The following is a 12,629-nucleotide window of genomic DNA, read 5'->3' on the forward strand; positions in this document are numbered from 1 at the left end:
AACTTGCAAAGCCAGTCTCCCAGAGCAGGTTCTGCTCCTTCCCAGCAGCAGGTCCTGCCAGCAGCTCACCTCTCCACACAGCCCATCCTGAAGGAAGCGTAGCATGACTTTTTCTACCCCACAACTTTTTATTACAGTTTAAAAACTAAGTTGTTGCGTGGCATTCTGATCAATTTCTGGCTGTCCAACCACAATGGAACCTCCTCCAGCATTGTTCTGGTGGGTGCAGCCCACCAAGGCATCCCCAGCCACAGCATTCCACTCCAACCCCACTCAGAACCAGACACAAGTCCCATGGGAGAAACCTGAGGTGTCACAAAACTCTTCTCCAACCTTTTCCTTCCATGTAACAAAATTCAATTCAAAATAGAACAGCTAAGAGGGGAAAAAAATCTCAAATACAACCAAACTATGATTTTCTTGTCCTCAACCAGCCTCTCATGCTCATTTTTCTCCCTTCCCGTCCTCCAACACATTTCCCTTTCCAGTAAACCCTCACAAATGCAAGCCATTTCTTTGGCACAAAGGGATTTTCCCCTCTTCCCAGTTCTTGTGGCTTTGCTTGACAGGGTCAATGTCCCAAAACTGATGAGCCAGTTCTTTTGTGGGGGAGGAAAAGCAATAATTACACAAAACCTGCAACGTGTGAGGAGGGGAATGAAAGTAGGTCAGGTCTCAACTCCTCAGCTTCACTGGGGTTCACCAAATGCTTTCACTTACAGTCACTTTAAAAATACAATTAAAATAATAATAGCACAGCAAGTGAACAAAGCAGCACTGTAGAATTCAGCTTTCTGTCCCTTTCTTTGATATGGATAATTGCATTTATGTGGTGACAAGAGGCACAAAAACCTGAACCAGCAGAAAATGAAGCCCACAAGACACATCCCAGTATCAGGTGCTCTGATATTCAGAAGTCCAGGAAAAACAAAACCATTAAAAAAGGGTTCTTTGGGAAAAAAAACCACCAAAGAAACCACCAGTGATTATTAAGAGACGGGAAAGGACAATCTGGAGACATACATAATCGGTTTATGAATTATAAGGTGGTTTTGAAAGTTTAAAAAAAAAAATCCACATTAAAAAAAAAATCCACTCCTCTTACAGAATCTCTTGTTTTGCAACTGTCCTGGTTGGGAAGCACAGTCCCCAAGGAGCAAATGCCAAGGCAGTTCTGCTGACGCTCCCAGCCCCGACTGAAACCCGAAGGGCCAAACTTCCAGAACAGCTCTGGCACTCCCAGTGCACGTTTCGTAATTATAACAGGAGCTGTTGGCTGCTGAACTCCTGCAAATCTGGTCCTTATTTAAGATCTAACTCTTACAAAGTCACTCCAAAGTTGCTCAGTTCCTCCAACTTCTCTTTCAATCAGCTTAAAAGTCAGTTTAGTCCCTGGTACTGCAAGACGGCGTCTGTGATTTGGGGAGCATGCTGTGCCAAATCTCCCAAAAAAACCCACTGCAAACACACCCTGCAATGTGCTGAACCTCAGCTCAAAGGTCTCTGTTCCAAATCCGTCCCCAAATTGCTCAGAGGATGGTTTTACACTGGAAGGCTCCGTGCCAAACCAAATCCTGCCCCGTTTCCCACCACCAACACAAATCAGCGTCCTCTGCAGAAGATGCTCCCGCTTGTCCAGCTGGGATTCGTGGTCCCTTTTCAGCCTGAATTTTGCACTTCTTTAACTACATTGAAATAAATTTTCTCCTCTAGCCAAACCAGGTGTGCTACTGCACACAGACAAGATATAACTTGCCGAAGTGGGTGATGGTTCTTTTAAAAACACAAGATTTAAGCTGCTCAGGAGCACTGCTTCGAAGAAAGTCTCTTCCACTCTAAAGCTTCAATTTTGAAGAGTCTCAAAATGTTAAACACTTGCAAATCTGACACTTCCAATAAGGAATTTTTCTTTATAAATGACAGAAAAAGACATAGTTTAGTATTTTTCTAGCATTCCAATCCGATCCAAAACTAAATACTCACTTTAAGAAAACACTAATCTCTGAATGTTTTTGTTTAAAGCCATTTAGAGATCATTTCTTGTGAAGCTGGATATAGAAATAAGCTCATTAAGGGCTACGCTATGGTTATTATTAAAACACCACAATAGTCCATCTTCTCATGCATACACAACCTTGCATAACTGGAGATGTCAGCATTTTCATTGTAAATTCTGCTTTCAGAGGTTTCAAGCTTGCCTGTAAAAAAGTTGCTATGGCCTGAAATTTGTTGCTATTTCCCTGCCAAGGAAGAACTATTTTAATATTAGGAAAATATGCATTCATTGGACTAGGCCACTGGTTTGGGGTTTTATCTATACAAGTGGTTTAAAAAAAATAAAATAATAAAAAGATAAAAAAACCTCACAACTCAGCATCTTTGAAAATCTTCTGGCTCAAAAAAAAAACCCCAAAAAAACAAACCCTCACTAAAGGAATCAAATTCCCAAAAGTTAATAACTGTTATACTCCTTCAAAAAGCTTCAGCTGTATGGCAGATAAGCCTAAAACATGCAATTATTTCTGCTGCTTTGCAAAATAGTAGCCACACTGAGAGACTACCAACTCCCAGTGTCTCATCAACACCGACTGTAAATAACAACCCTAACCATATCCAATTAGTTTGAAGCTCAAGACCATGTCCCTGCTAAAGGGCTGCAGATTTTAAACACAGAATGGACACATTAAGACTGATTTAATCTGGCTGCTTGTACAATTCCCCAGAATCTCAGCTAGCAAATCCTGTACTGGGCCAAATAACTTACTGAACCAGATCCCTGAAAGGGCAGCCAGCCCTCACCCGAAGCTGTGGGGATGTCACATTCCTCCATAATGGGCTTTAATAATTGCCCTTCCATGAAATAAAATTAAAAGGAAAAGAAATTAAAAAGATAAAACCGACTCTGATTTAACTAATCAGTTTGAATTCTTAATTTAACTCACAGATATCAAAGCCACTGTTCTCGTTTAAAAAAGAAAAAGCCAAAATAAAACAGCCAAAAGAGAACCCTGGGTGAACCATTTGCTTTATTTTTTTCCTACCAAACTAGAAGCAGCATTCTGGTGCTTCTCCACCACCTCTGTCCCAGGAAAATGATGGATGTGCAGGGTCCCCCCAGCCCTGTGACCTCTCAGCACGGTGGCACTGGCTGGAGACGACCCATGGGGACACCCCAGAAAGGGGAGTGGGACAGGGGACATCCCACCACCTCAGCATCCCTCCTCCACACACTGGAGCACCTCACAAAATCCCCCACCCTGACCCAGGCAGGTCACAGCAGCTAAAGAAGGATCTCCAAGCGGACAGCGCTGACCACTGTGACCACAGGTGACGTCAATCTCCAAGCACTGCCAACATTTTGACAAAAATGAAGGTACACTGCTCATATGACTCAACATTTTTTGCAGAAAGGAAGGTGCTGTGCTGAACATACTTATTTTTGGATGTTGTTTAGTGTCAGCAAGTGGCTATGACTGATTAAATCCCATAGAAAAACTCTATATTCACTTCCACCATAAGCACACATCACCTCTTAAAGGGGATCTCTCCCCTTCCCTGCTGCTCCTGGGAACCTCCCAAATTTAGGACCATTCTGAACTACTGTGTTTTCCACAGGACACAGAAATAGGCTGTCCCTTGTGGAAAGCTTAAATTAATCCTTTGAAATTTGACCTAAATTAAAAGAATTGAAACGCGTTGTCACCACACCGGGCGGGGGCTCCGAGTGGGTGCTCCAAGGACGGTGTCAAGGCATTGCATGAGGGTAAGAGACCAAATTAGCTCCCCAGCAGGATGATAACACACAGCCTGGGCAAGGGGAGGTCAAGGGAGAGCTCACTATTTATCAAATATATGTCTAAACTAATTATTCAGTTCACAAAGTAAGCCTTCAACCCATGTGTGCGGTCAGAGCCCTTGTGAAACGCTGGCTATCATCAAAGGCCTGGGCACACACAGGCTGAGAGAATGGTGTCTTTGTACACACTGGGGGAGGCTTGTTTCTAAATATTTAAAAGCTGAAAAAGTCTCTCTGCTCCCCTAGGACAAAAAACATGTACGTAAACACTCGATGTGAGATATAATCTGAGAGCTGGCCGTCCCCACAGAAGTCCTACAGGTCCTGTTTCTGCTCACACAGCTCAACAGCCCCAGGTTTTGCCATCCCTGCTTGGGAATAAAGCACCACAGCTGTGACCCACCACACTCAGGATCCCACAACATCAGCACCAACATTACCACTCACAATGGATCAAGATGCCATTTTCAGTGTAAACATTTTCATACGGAGCAGAGTAACACCCAATGGTCACAGAGGGATATTTATTTATTCAAGACTGACTGAGAAGAGCCAAAAAGCACAGCACCCCCTTACTGCATGACATCTTGCACATATCCATCAGCTGATTACCCTGCTAGATAAATACTGCTTGAACTAAAGCACATACTTTAGTATTTTTTATACATAGCCAGACACCCTGAAGAAAATTATTTCAAATGCCCCTGAAGTTACTCATAGCTGAGAGAAGGTATTTTACTCTGTTACACCCAAAGGACGAAATCTCAATTCCTGTTAATGTTGTGTACAGCTTTTCCAATAGTCTGAGTCACTAAGACAATAAACAATAACAATCCAAGCACCTTGTATTTAAAATAAATAAATCAATGAAGACAATTCAGGGCATGCCCATGAAGGAAGACTCAGGAGCAGATCAGCAAATGTCACCAAAGGTCATGGCCCTGCCGACCTCCTCAGCTGGCATGAAATGTCATAGCTCTAATGACTGCAGTCAGCACCCCCACTGAAAATTTACATTATTAGAGCACCTGACCCCCCAAATTAGCTGCGTCCAAAACATTTTGGCATTTACTAAATTAAAAAAGAAGTCTGCTCGGTCTTTGAAGAGATCTTTTGAAGGGTTTTTTTTGGTTTGGACTTGGAGAGCTCGTGGGTGGCAGTGGCAGAACCCAGAGAAGGTGATTGTGTAAAAACTTGGTTGTGTTTTGGTTTGTTGTTTCTTATCAAAGGGTTTAATAAAATACATAAAGGAGGTTTTATTTCCCAAATCTCAGATATAAATCCCACACAATTCCCTGTATTCTGCAGCATAAAAGCTCTTATTATGCTATTAACTTAGAAGCGTTTTCTGATTTTTTTTTTCTTGTTTCTGGTAATGATTTGGGTTCTCACAGCTAAAATTGTTTCACATCAGTAACATTCCTGCCCAGGAAAGAAGTTTTAAATCTTTTGTAACAATTTACTCTTTGATAAAACCCAGATTCCACCCCCAACGTATTCAGTGTGTAAGAGACACATATTCTCAAACTGTGCTTTCCAAAATAATAAAAGCTATTCTTTCCCTGAAAAGTTGCAAAATTATCAGTCATCATTCAAAAAATATTACTCTTCTTCCTGTAAAACACTTCACCAGTCTTCAATTACCTTATTTCTGACTTAACCCTAAAAATTAGTGGACCTCACTACAAATCTAAAACCAGAATTATTCATGATTTTGTCATTCTCCTGAAAAGCCAAAAAGGCACCAGATGTTCAATTAACAAATCATACAGTAAGTGGCAACAAGAGTTGGGCGCTTTTTTTTTTTTAATCTCAGGTTACCTTCAAAAGTAAAAAAAAAAACAAGCATTCTTGCTATCAACAATCTCTGTGGCTGACAGATGACAATATTGCTATTCTTTGAGAATTTTTTTCAGGAATGTTTGCTAGGGAAGAGGGCTCATCATCTCTAAATAGCTCATCCCCTGCCATCAATAAAAATGTACTTGGAGTGGATTCTAAAAATGTGTTAGCTGCTGACGTCTATTTTTAGAGGCAGTGGATAGAAACAAATAGGTTTTGCATGAAGAATTATTAAATAAAAACGAAGCTGTGTCCATGGACATGAGTAGTAGAATGTATAAAGGCCAAACTCTCTGCAGCAAGCTTGCCAGGTCAGAAATGCTCTGTGGACTATTAGATCAGCTTGACAGCTGAGTTATTGGAACTGTGATCACTCCTCCAAAAGACAGATACAACCTTATGAAAGAAGCCTCACTTCCTCCCCCAGATGCTCAAAGAGCAGGAATGATCCAGCACAACACAGTAAAACCATTCTTCAATGCAATCAGCCCACAACAATAAAAAAACAGCCCCTCCTGAGCTCTCCAGAGAAGAAAAGCACTTTGCAAAGCTTGAGGAACAGGCAAACCTAGAAGAACATACCAACAAGGGCAGGCTTAAAATAGGAGATTTTATCAAAACATCTCTTTCAGCACGAGGGTCTAGATTGGCCTTTGCTCTCACAGCAACAAACTCCAGCCCTTCTATTGAGATCTCAGCATTCACACCTTCAGAACTTGTGATCCAGACACTGCACCACCAATGGTGCCTGGATATTAACAACAGCAGGGAAGTTTGTCCCAAGTACAAACACCAACAAAGCTGCAATACCATCTTTGCAGAGTGCCTGGCAAAACTAAACATTAACAAATGAAAACTACTGAGATTCATTTTTCTCTGGGCTCCTCAGGTTAAGACAATCCTAAAGAGCAGCAGCCACTCATCCGCTTCGTTCCTTGAGACAGCAACACACAAAAGTGCCACGGACTGGTTTCCTTAAAGACCCATTCCTGAAAACTTTCATCTGTGCACTTTGATTATACAACGTGATGACAGTCCCAAGTGAAATCACTGACACCACTGGCTTGCACAAGAATAAACAAACGCACGCTTGTACAAACACAGCCCGGGCGAGAGCAGGGAAAGTCAGAAACCGTAACTCTCCAGGGCTGCTCTGTTACTTGCCTTAGATTTACCAGAGCACATGGAAAGATCTTGACTTCTATTTCAGATGTCTAAGCATTTAAAATTAACTTCTTTTAAGGAATTAAGTATTTGAGAGTGATTTACCTTCTGGTTCCACCGTGGTGTCTTCAACAACTAAATTAAACGAAGGTCGAGCCAGGGAAAGTCCAGCCATGGTGACCACCACCAGGCAGATAAGGCAACCCGAATCCCAGCTGACCATCTTTTTAGAGTAAATTCCTGGTCCATTTCCATATCTCCATGTGGACTTTAATCCCATCTGAGCACCTCTAGAGAAGCATGGAGAGAAAGCTGTGCCTTCGGCCAGGGTACTGCCTCCTCCCTTGGAACGACGGCTGCTGCTGCGGGGAGGAGAGAGATTGAACACTGTCAGCAAAAACATCTCCAAACACAAACCAAAAACCTTCATAAAGCCTCAAACAGAGCTGAGGTGAGAGGGAGGGGAGCATGAGGATGGGAAAAATAGTTTTCCAGCTTCAAGAATATGTGAAAAGTGAGTGACTTTTCATCTTCTGTTAGCAGTTTCCATCATCACCTGAGGCGTAACCAAGTCCTCCTTGTTTTCACAAAATCACTTCTCAGCACATATTGAGAGCTATTTTACTGACAGAAAAACATACAGGTTTTCAAAAATGAGAGGCACACACATGTGCAGGCACATAACCTGTAATGCTACAAAATTACCACAATTATACAAATTATATTCTTGTTATTGTTTGAAGGTTTATGTAAGTTTGCCTTGTTTTTCATTCCTTCACCTAGGCAGTTCTGCAGCCAGACGAATTTGCAGGAATTCAGTAATTTTCCACAAGAAAAACAGTTGAAAAAATATACTGCTTAGACTTGGAAAAATCTGTAAGACTATTTCAACTCAGGACTTCCAGCTCCCCATGGATGTACCTTCTTCTGACTCAGTTTCGTGTCTTTTGGAAGCCCCTGAGTCGTGGTCAGGTGAAAGGCTCAAGTCTTTGCAGTGATATTGGTTTGCTCCACTGCATTAATTAAAATCTGGATAAAACATGGTATAGATTGCTGTTTCACAGGAGACCTGCCCAGCACCACTTTCCATCCATACATGCCAAACTATGTGCACAAAACTTTCTTTGCTCAGTCTCTCAATGATGCTTATTGAGATATATTTTTCAGAGATGGGGGGGAAAAAAAGTCTATCTTATTCACAATTAAACGAATTTAAATGGATGGAGTTAAGTGGCAATCCAGCCATAGGCTGACAGAGAAGTGGCAGCAAAGGAACTGGCACTCCCTTCAGGGGACCCTGTTGCCTCCACACAGATGCCAGGTGAGGGTCAGAAGAGCATCCTCCTCACAGGGTGATTTAACAGCTCAAGCAGAAAATTAGACCTGATTTTCCGCTTCAGAAATAAAAGTAAAACCTCAGTAAATGGATAAAACAAGTAACTGCAGCAATTGTTCTAATCTGGTCAATGATTCATCTTAAATGTGATGAAACTCAACTGAAATTTGGAGAGTGCTTGTCTGGAAGGGGAAAAAATAACACAAAACCTCTTTTTCCCTTCTGCCCTCAACACTTGAAAATTAAAAAAAAAACACAAAAAAAGGTAAGGGAATACGGAGATAAAGTAAACGTTCTCCAAACTCCTTGTCATTGGGATTTGGTGTGGTACCTCAGCAAGCTGAAACAGGGACACAGATTCTCCCTTTATAAAGCCAACCATTTAAAAAGTTGATTCTGATTTTTATTAGCCTTGTGCTAGCTGCCACAAAGTTCACAAATGCTGTTGAGGTATCTTTTATCTTGGGTACTATACACAGTAACTTCTGGAGTCAGTAGAAGCAGGTTTTGGATGGCATAAATAAGTCAGTTGAGGAAAACAATACAAGGTGAATCCCTGCTACTTCAGGGCAAGCTTTTTCCAACTCCATTGGTATCACCTCAAAGCCCTGTCCCTCCTGTAAAGATTTCAGCCTGGCTCCAGCACCCCAGACCACAAGCTAGCAACTACCATTAAATTTCCAGTGAAAACACCACCAGACCACTGCACAAACATTTGCCAAGAGCTTGCCCAGCCCTTCTATAAATAAGCACAGAGCAGGTGTAGAGCTGAAGAGAGCTCTGTCTTTGGGACCTCTTTGTGTGTGGAGCAAACCCCCCTGGATGCCACCACCCAGGTCCACTGCCCACCTCGCTCTCTTGGCAGCCACAGCCCCGCAGCTCAGTTTATCCAGCTGTAAAGTGAGTAGAAACCCCTAATTAACAGCCTGGGTGTAATGCTGATTTAATTTCCATAAATCATCCTGTAGACTCCGATTAAAGTCTATGTTGATAAATGCAAAATCCCATCATGGTTTTGCAGAAAGAAAACATACCAGAACGCCAGCATGTGTTTCAGACTCCAAGAGCATTAATTCCGCTGACATTCCTGCAGTTTCAGATTTTCAGACTACACTAAACCCCACTGAAAGCACATTTGTGGTTCTTATCCTCATCCTAAATCCTGAAGTGCAGCATAAGGCTACCTGGCCACGCGTCTCCTCACCTGAACATTTTTGTTGCCTCCTGCACCTCAACATCTGCCGGCAGAAAGAAGAGATTCTTATTCTTCACCCACAGGGCAGCAGTAAACCCAAAATCCTGGCTTGTGAAGGCGCAACAACGCACAAATCAGAGCTCTGCACCCATCCATGGAGCCAAAGCACTCCACCACCAGGACAGCAAACAGGCTTCAAGGGTTGCCCTCTCCCAAAAGAAGTGGAGTCCAGCGAAGATGAAACGAAACCAAATTCTTTTCATAGTTTAATTGCCACAGTTGCTGGGGGACGAGTCCCTGGAAAGACCTCCTGTGCTGGATAATTATGTACCTCTATCTCAATGTTTGGAACACAGCCCCAGCATGCTTTTTGGCCTCCACAATTCTGGCTTCCTGACTACAATACCATAATCCCTCCTGGAGTCTCAGACTCAGTGAAAGCCACACGTAGTGTTTATTTTTCCCCTTGAAAGGGAACTCTGTCTCTCTTCTCAGCCTACACTTTGGGGAGGAGTTGTCAGCCCCCAATGATTGATGGCTCTCCTTGCCACTCGCTCATCAAGTCAATTTTCACCTCGTCACATACCTGCCCAAATTTTCTTTGCCAAACTGACAAGCATGGGAAAGCAGACTGGTTTGGGAGCCCAACCAAATTCCTCCAAGCTGTACTTCAGTTTAAACACACTCGCACACACAAACAAGTAGTACTTGTTCAGCAGTGGCATTAATTAAATTCAATGCTCAGTGTTCTTTTTAATCTACTTGCATTGTTGTTTATAAGATGTTTATCACTCCCCAGGGACAGTACGATTTGTAGAGTATGTTAACCAAATCAATACATTGTTCAGTGTATAACTTTTCAGCATCTTTCTCAATTAGGCGGGGAATAGCAAAATCTGAGTGAAATATGGATCTTCCCTCCACAAAGAAACCTCAAGTGCTCTAAAAGCTCAGTAGCTTCGTCGGAAAAATCCAGGTAGATGAAGCTTTGAAGTTAACAGCTTTATAAACACAATTCCACTGACAGAGGAATTGTGTATGGACAGAAAATGCAGAAATATACAACCGTCAATAAAAATATATATACACATATATATCTAACAAGACTCTTCAGCAGAGTTCAATCTCCAAGCAAATCTGAGCATCACAGCTATTAAACATTAATTCTGAAGGACTAATGGGAACCGGCTGGCAGCTTCAGTACTTTTGCATTGTTTAAACTTCTTTCATTTGCTTTCCAGGACTATCCTGTTTTTCTCAAGTCTTTTGCCACCAAGAGATCGGGGAGGGGGGCGAAAAAAATCTGCATTTTAATTGACATTCCAGAGAGCGGGAGAAGTCCAGAGGCTGCTGATTGCTGTCTATTCAGCCCAAACAGGCTTTTCAGATGAAAATGAGAAAAGGCTAGTGGAAGATTTACAGGGATTTGGTACAAAGGAGACAATAAAGTTTTAAATGTTGATAGCGTTTCACACCAAACGCATAATGGGTCCCAGTTAGAAGGGGCCGTTTTGCATTTAAATATATATTTCATTGACGATTTCTCTCCCCCCTTATCTCAGACGGGGCGGTTGTGCCCCGCGGCCCCGCTCCCGCAGCACGGCGGTGCAGCACCGGGATCCGAGCCGGGGTCGGTACCGAGGCGGGGCTGCTCCTCCGGGGCCGAGACTCCCGTCCTCAGCCCGTGCTGCCTGTCCTGCTGTCACCGCTGGAACCGTCCCCAGAGACACCCGCGGGGATGCGGGGAAGGCAGGGGAACAGCGCTGATGCTCGGGCTTCCCCCCGCACCGCAGCGGCGACCGAGTGACCACAATCCGACCCGCAGCTCCACCGGGGAGAAAGGAGCCCCGCACGGGCACGTCCCGCCCGAGCCCCGCACCGGGGGATCCCCGAGCCCCGCGGAGCGCTGGAGCGCGCACACGGCGCCGAGAGCGCGGCGGGACCCCCAGCCCAGCCCCGGGGCCGCCCCTTCCCCGGCCCGCCCGCTGCCTTTACCTGCGGCGAGAGCGCCGGGCGGGCTCCGCTCCGCGGCGGCTCCCGGGCTGGGGCGCGGTGCCGAGCGGCGGCTCCCGGGACGGGGCGAAACTCCCGTCACTGCGGCCGCGGTCACTGCGCGGGCGGCCCCGGCTGGCGAGCCCGCAGCGGCGCAGCGCCGCGCATCCCCCGCGGGACGCGCCCGGGGCAGGCAGGAGGGCGGCGAGGCGAGGCAGGAGCCGGCCCGGCGCCCCGTCCCGTGCCGTGCCCTGGCTCGGCCGCAGCGGCTACCGACTCAGAGGGGCGAGCCCGCCGTGCCCGGCGCCAGCTGCCTCCTCCCCCGCGCGGGCATCGCCGAGCAGCGCGCCGCGGGTCCCGCTCCGCTCCATCCAGCCGCCCGCCCCGAGCCGCCGCAGCTTTGTCACGCCGACAGCCCCCTCGGGTGGGAGGTGGGTTTTCTCTCCCCCCTTTCCCCCTCTCGGCGCACTCCTCCAGCTCCTTCCTCCTCCCCCGGTCACTCCCCCCGCTGCAACCCGAGCCGTTTCCTGGACGGCGCTGCCGGGCTCTGCCAATCGCCGCCGAGCCCCTTCCCCCGCCCGGCCCTCGGAGGTGCGGAGCCGGGAGCCCCCACCCCGCCCGAGGGTCGCGGATGCCCCCGCGGCGCGGACCTGGAACGCTCGGCGGCACCGGAGAGGGGCAGGAGGGGAGCGGGAGAACCCCGCTCCGGCCGCTGCCTGCCCGCGGGAGCGGGACAGCTCATCCCGGTGCGACCGCAGGGCTGCAGGGGAGGAACCCCGCGCAGCTCCCGGACGGTTGCTCCGCTGAAAGTTTTCCAGCGGGTTGGAAAGGAAAGGAAAGGTGGGGAGCGCAGAAAGCGCCACCGCTGAGCATGAGCCTGAGCTTTGGCACCGGCACCCCGGCACTCGGCAGCATCCGCATCCTCACACGAAAATGGTACCGGCTCAGCAGCGGTCCCCGAAACCTCTCCTGAAGTGTTTCTGGCTCAGAAGCCATGGCTGGCCTGTGGCCAGTTCCATCTAGAGAGGGTGGTCGGATAACACCCGCTCCAAAAATCACTCTCATGGGATTCTCAGTCCAAAGCTTGATTGCCGCTGCCCCGTGAATTGGTCTGACAGCGCACTTTTAATACCTGTGTGGTGCCCAAATGGGGAAAGTTGTCAAAAAGTTATGCAAACATCATTTGTTTGGACACACAGATTTAAAACTGCATAATATGGGTATTCAGAATTCAATATAGCTTAGCCTGATCCTTGCTTAATAAAACATTTGCTTTAGATACCATCAACTAAAAGGTTTTGAAT

At 46.0% G+C, this 12,629-nt stretch overlaps 1 protein-coding gene across 2 annotated transcripts in view; it reads right to left on the bottom strand.

Annotated features, from left to right (window-relative positions):
* FGFR2 (fibroblast growth factor receptor 2) overlaps positions 1–11,708 on the bottom strand; it is a 78,282-nt gene extending 66,574 nt beyond the window's left edge. For both annotated transcript variants that reach the window (XM_084209904.1, XM_084209903.1), the window contains exons 1-2: positions 11,329–11,708; positions 6,908–7,164 (exon numbers count right to left, since the gene is read on the bottom strand). In XM_084209904.1, coding sequence (XP_084066030.1) covers positions 6,908–7,082 — 175 coding nt within the window. In that variant the 5' untranslated portion in view covers positions 7,083–7,164; positions 11,329–11,708. The remainder of the gene's footprint in view (positions 1–6,907; positions 7,165–11,328) is intronic.
* Between the last annotated feature and the right edge of the window lie 921 nt (positions 11,709–12,629).

The sequence above is a fragment of the Fringilla coelebs genome, assembly GCF_963513975.1.
Source record: "Fringilla coelebs genome assembly, chromosome: 8".
NCBI lineage: Eukaryota > Metazoa > Chordata > Aves > Passeriformes > Fringillidae > Fringilla > Fringilla coelebs.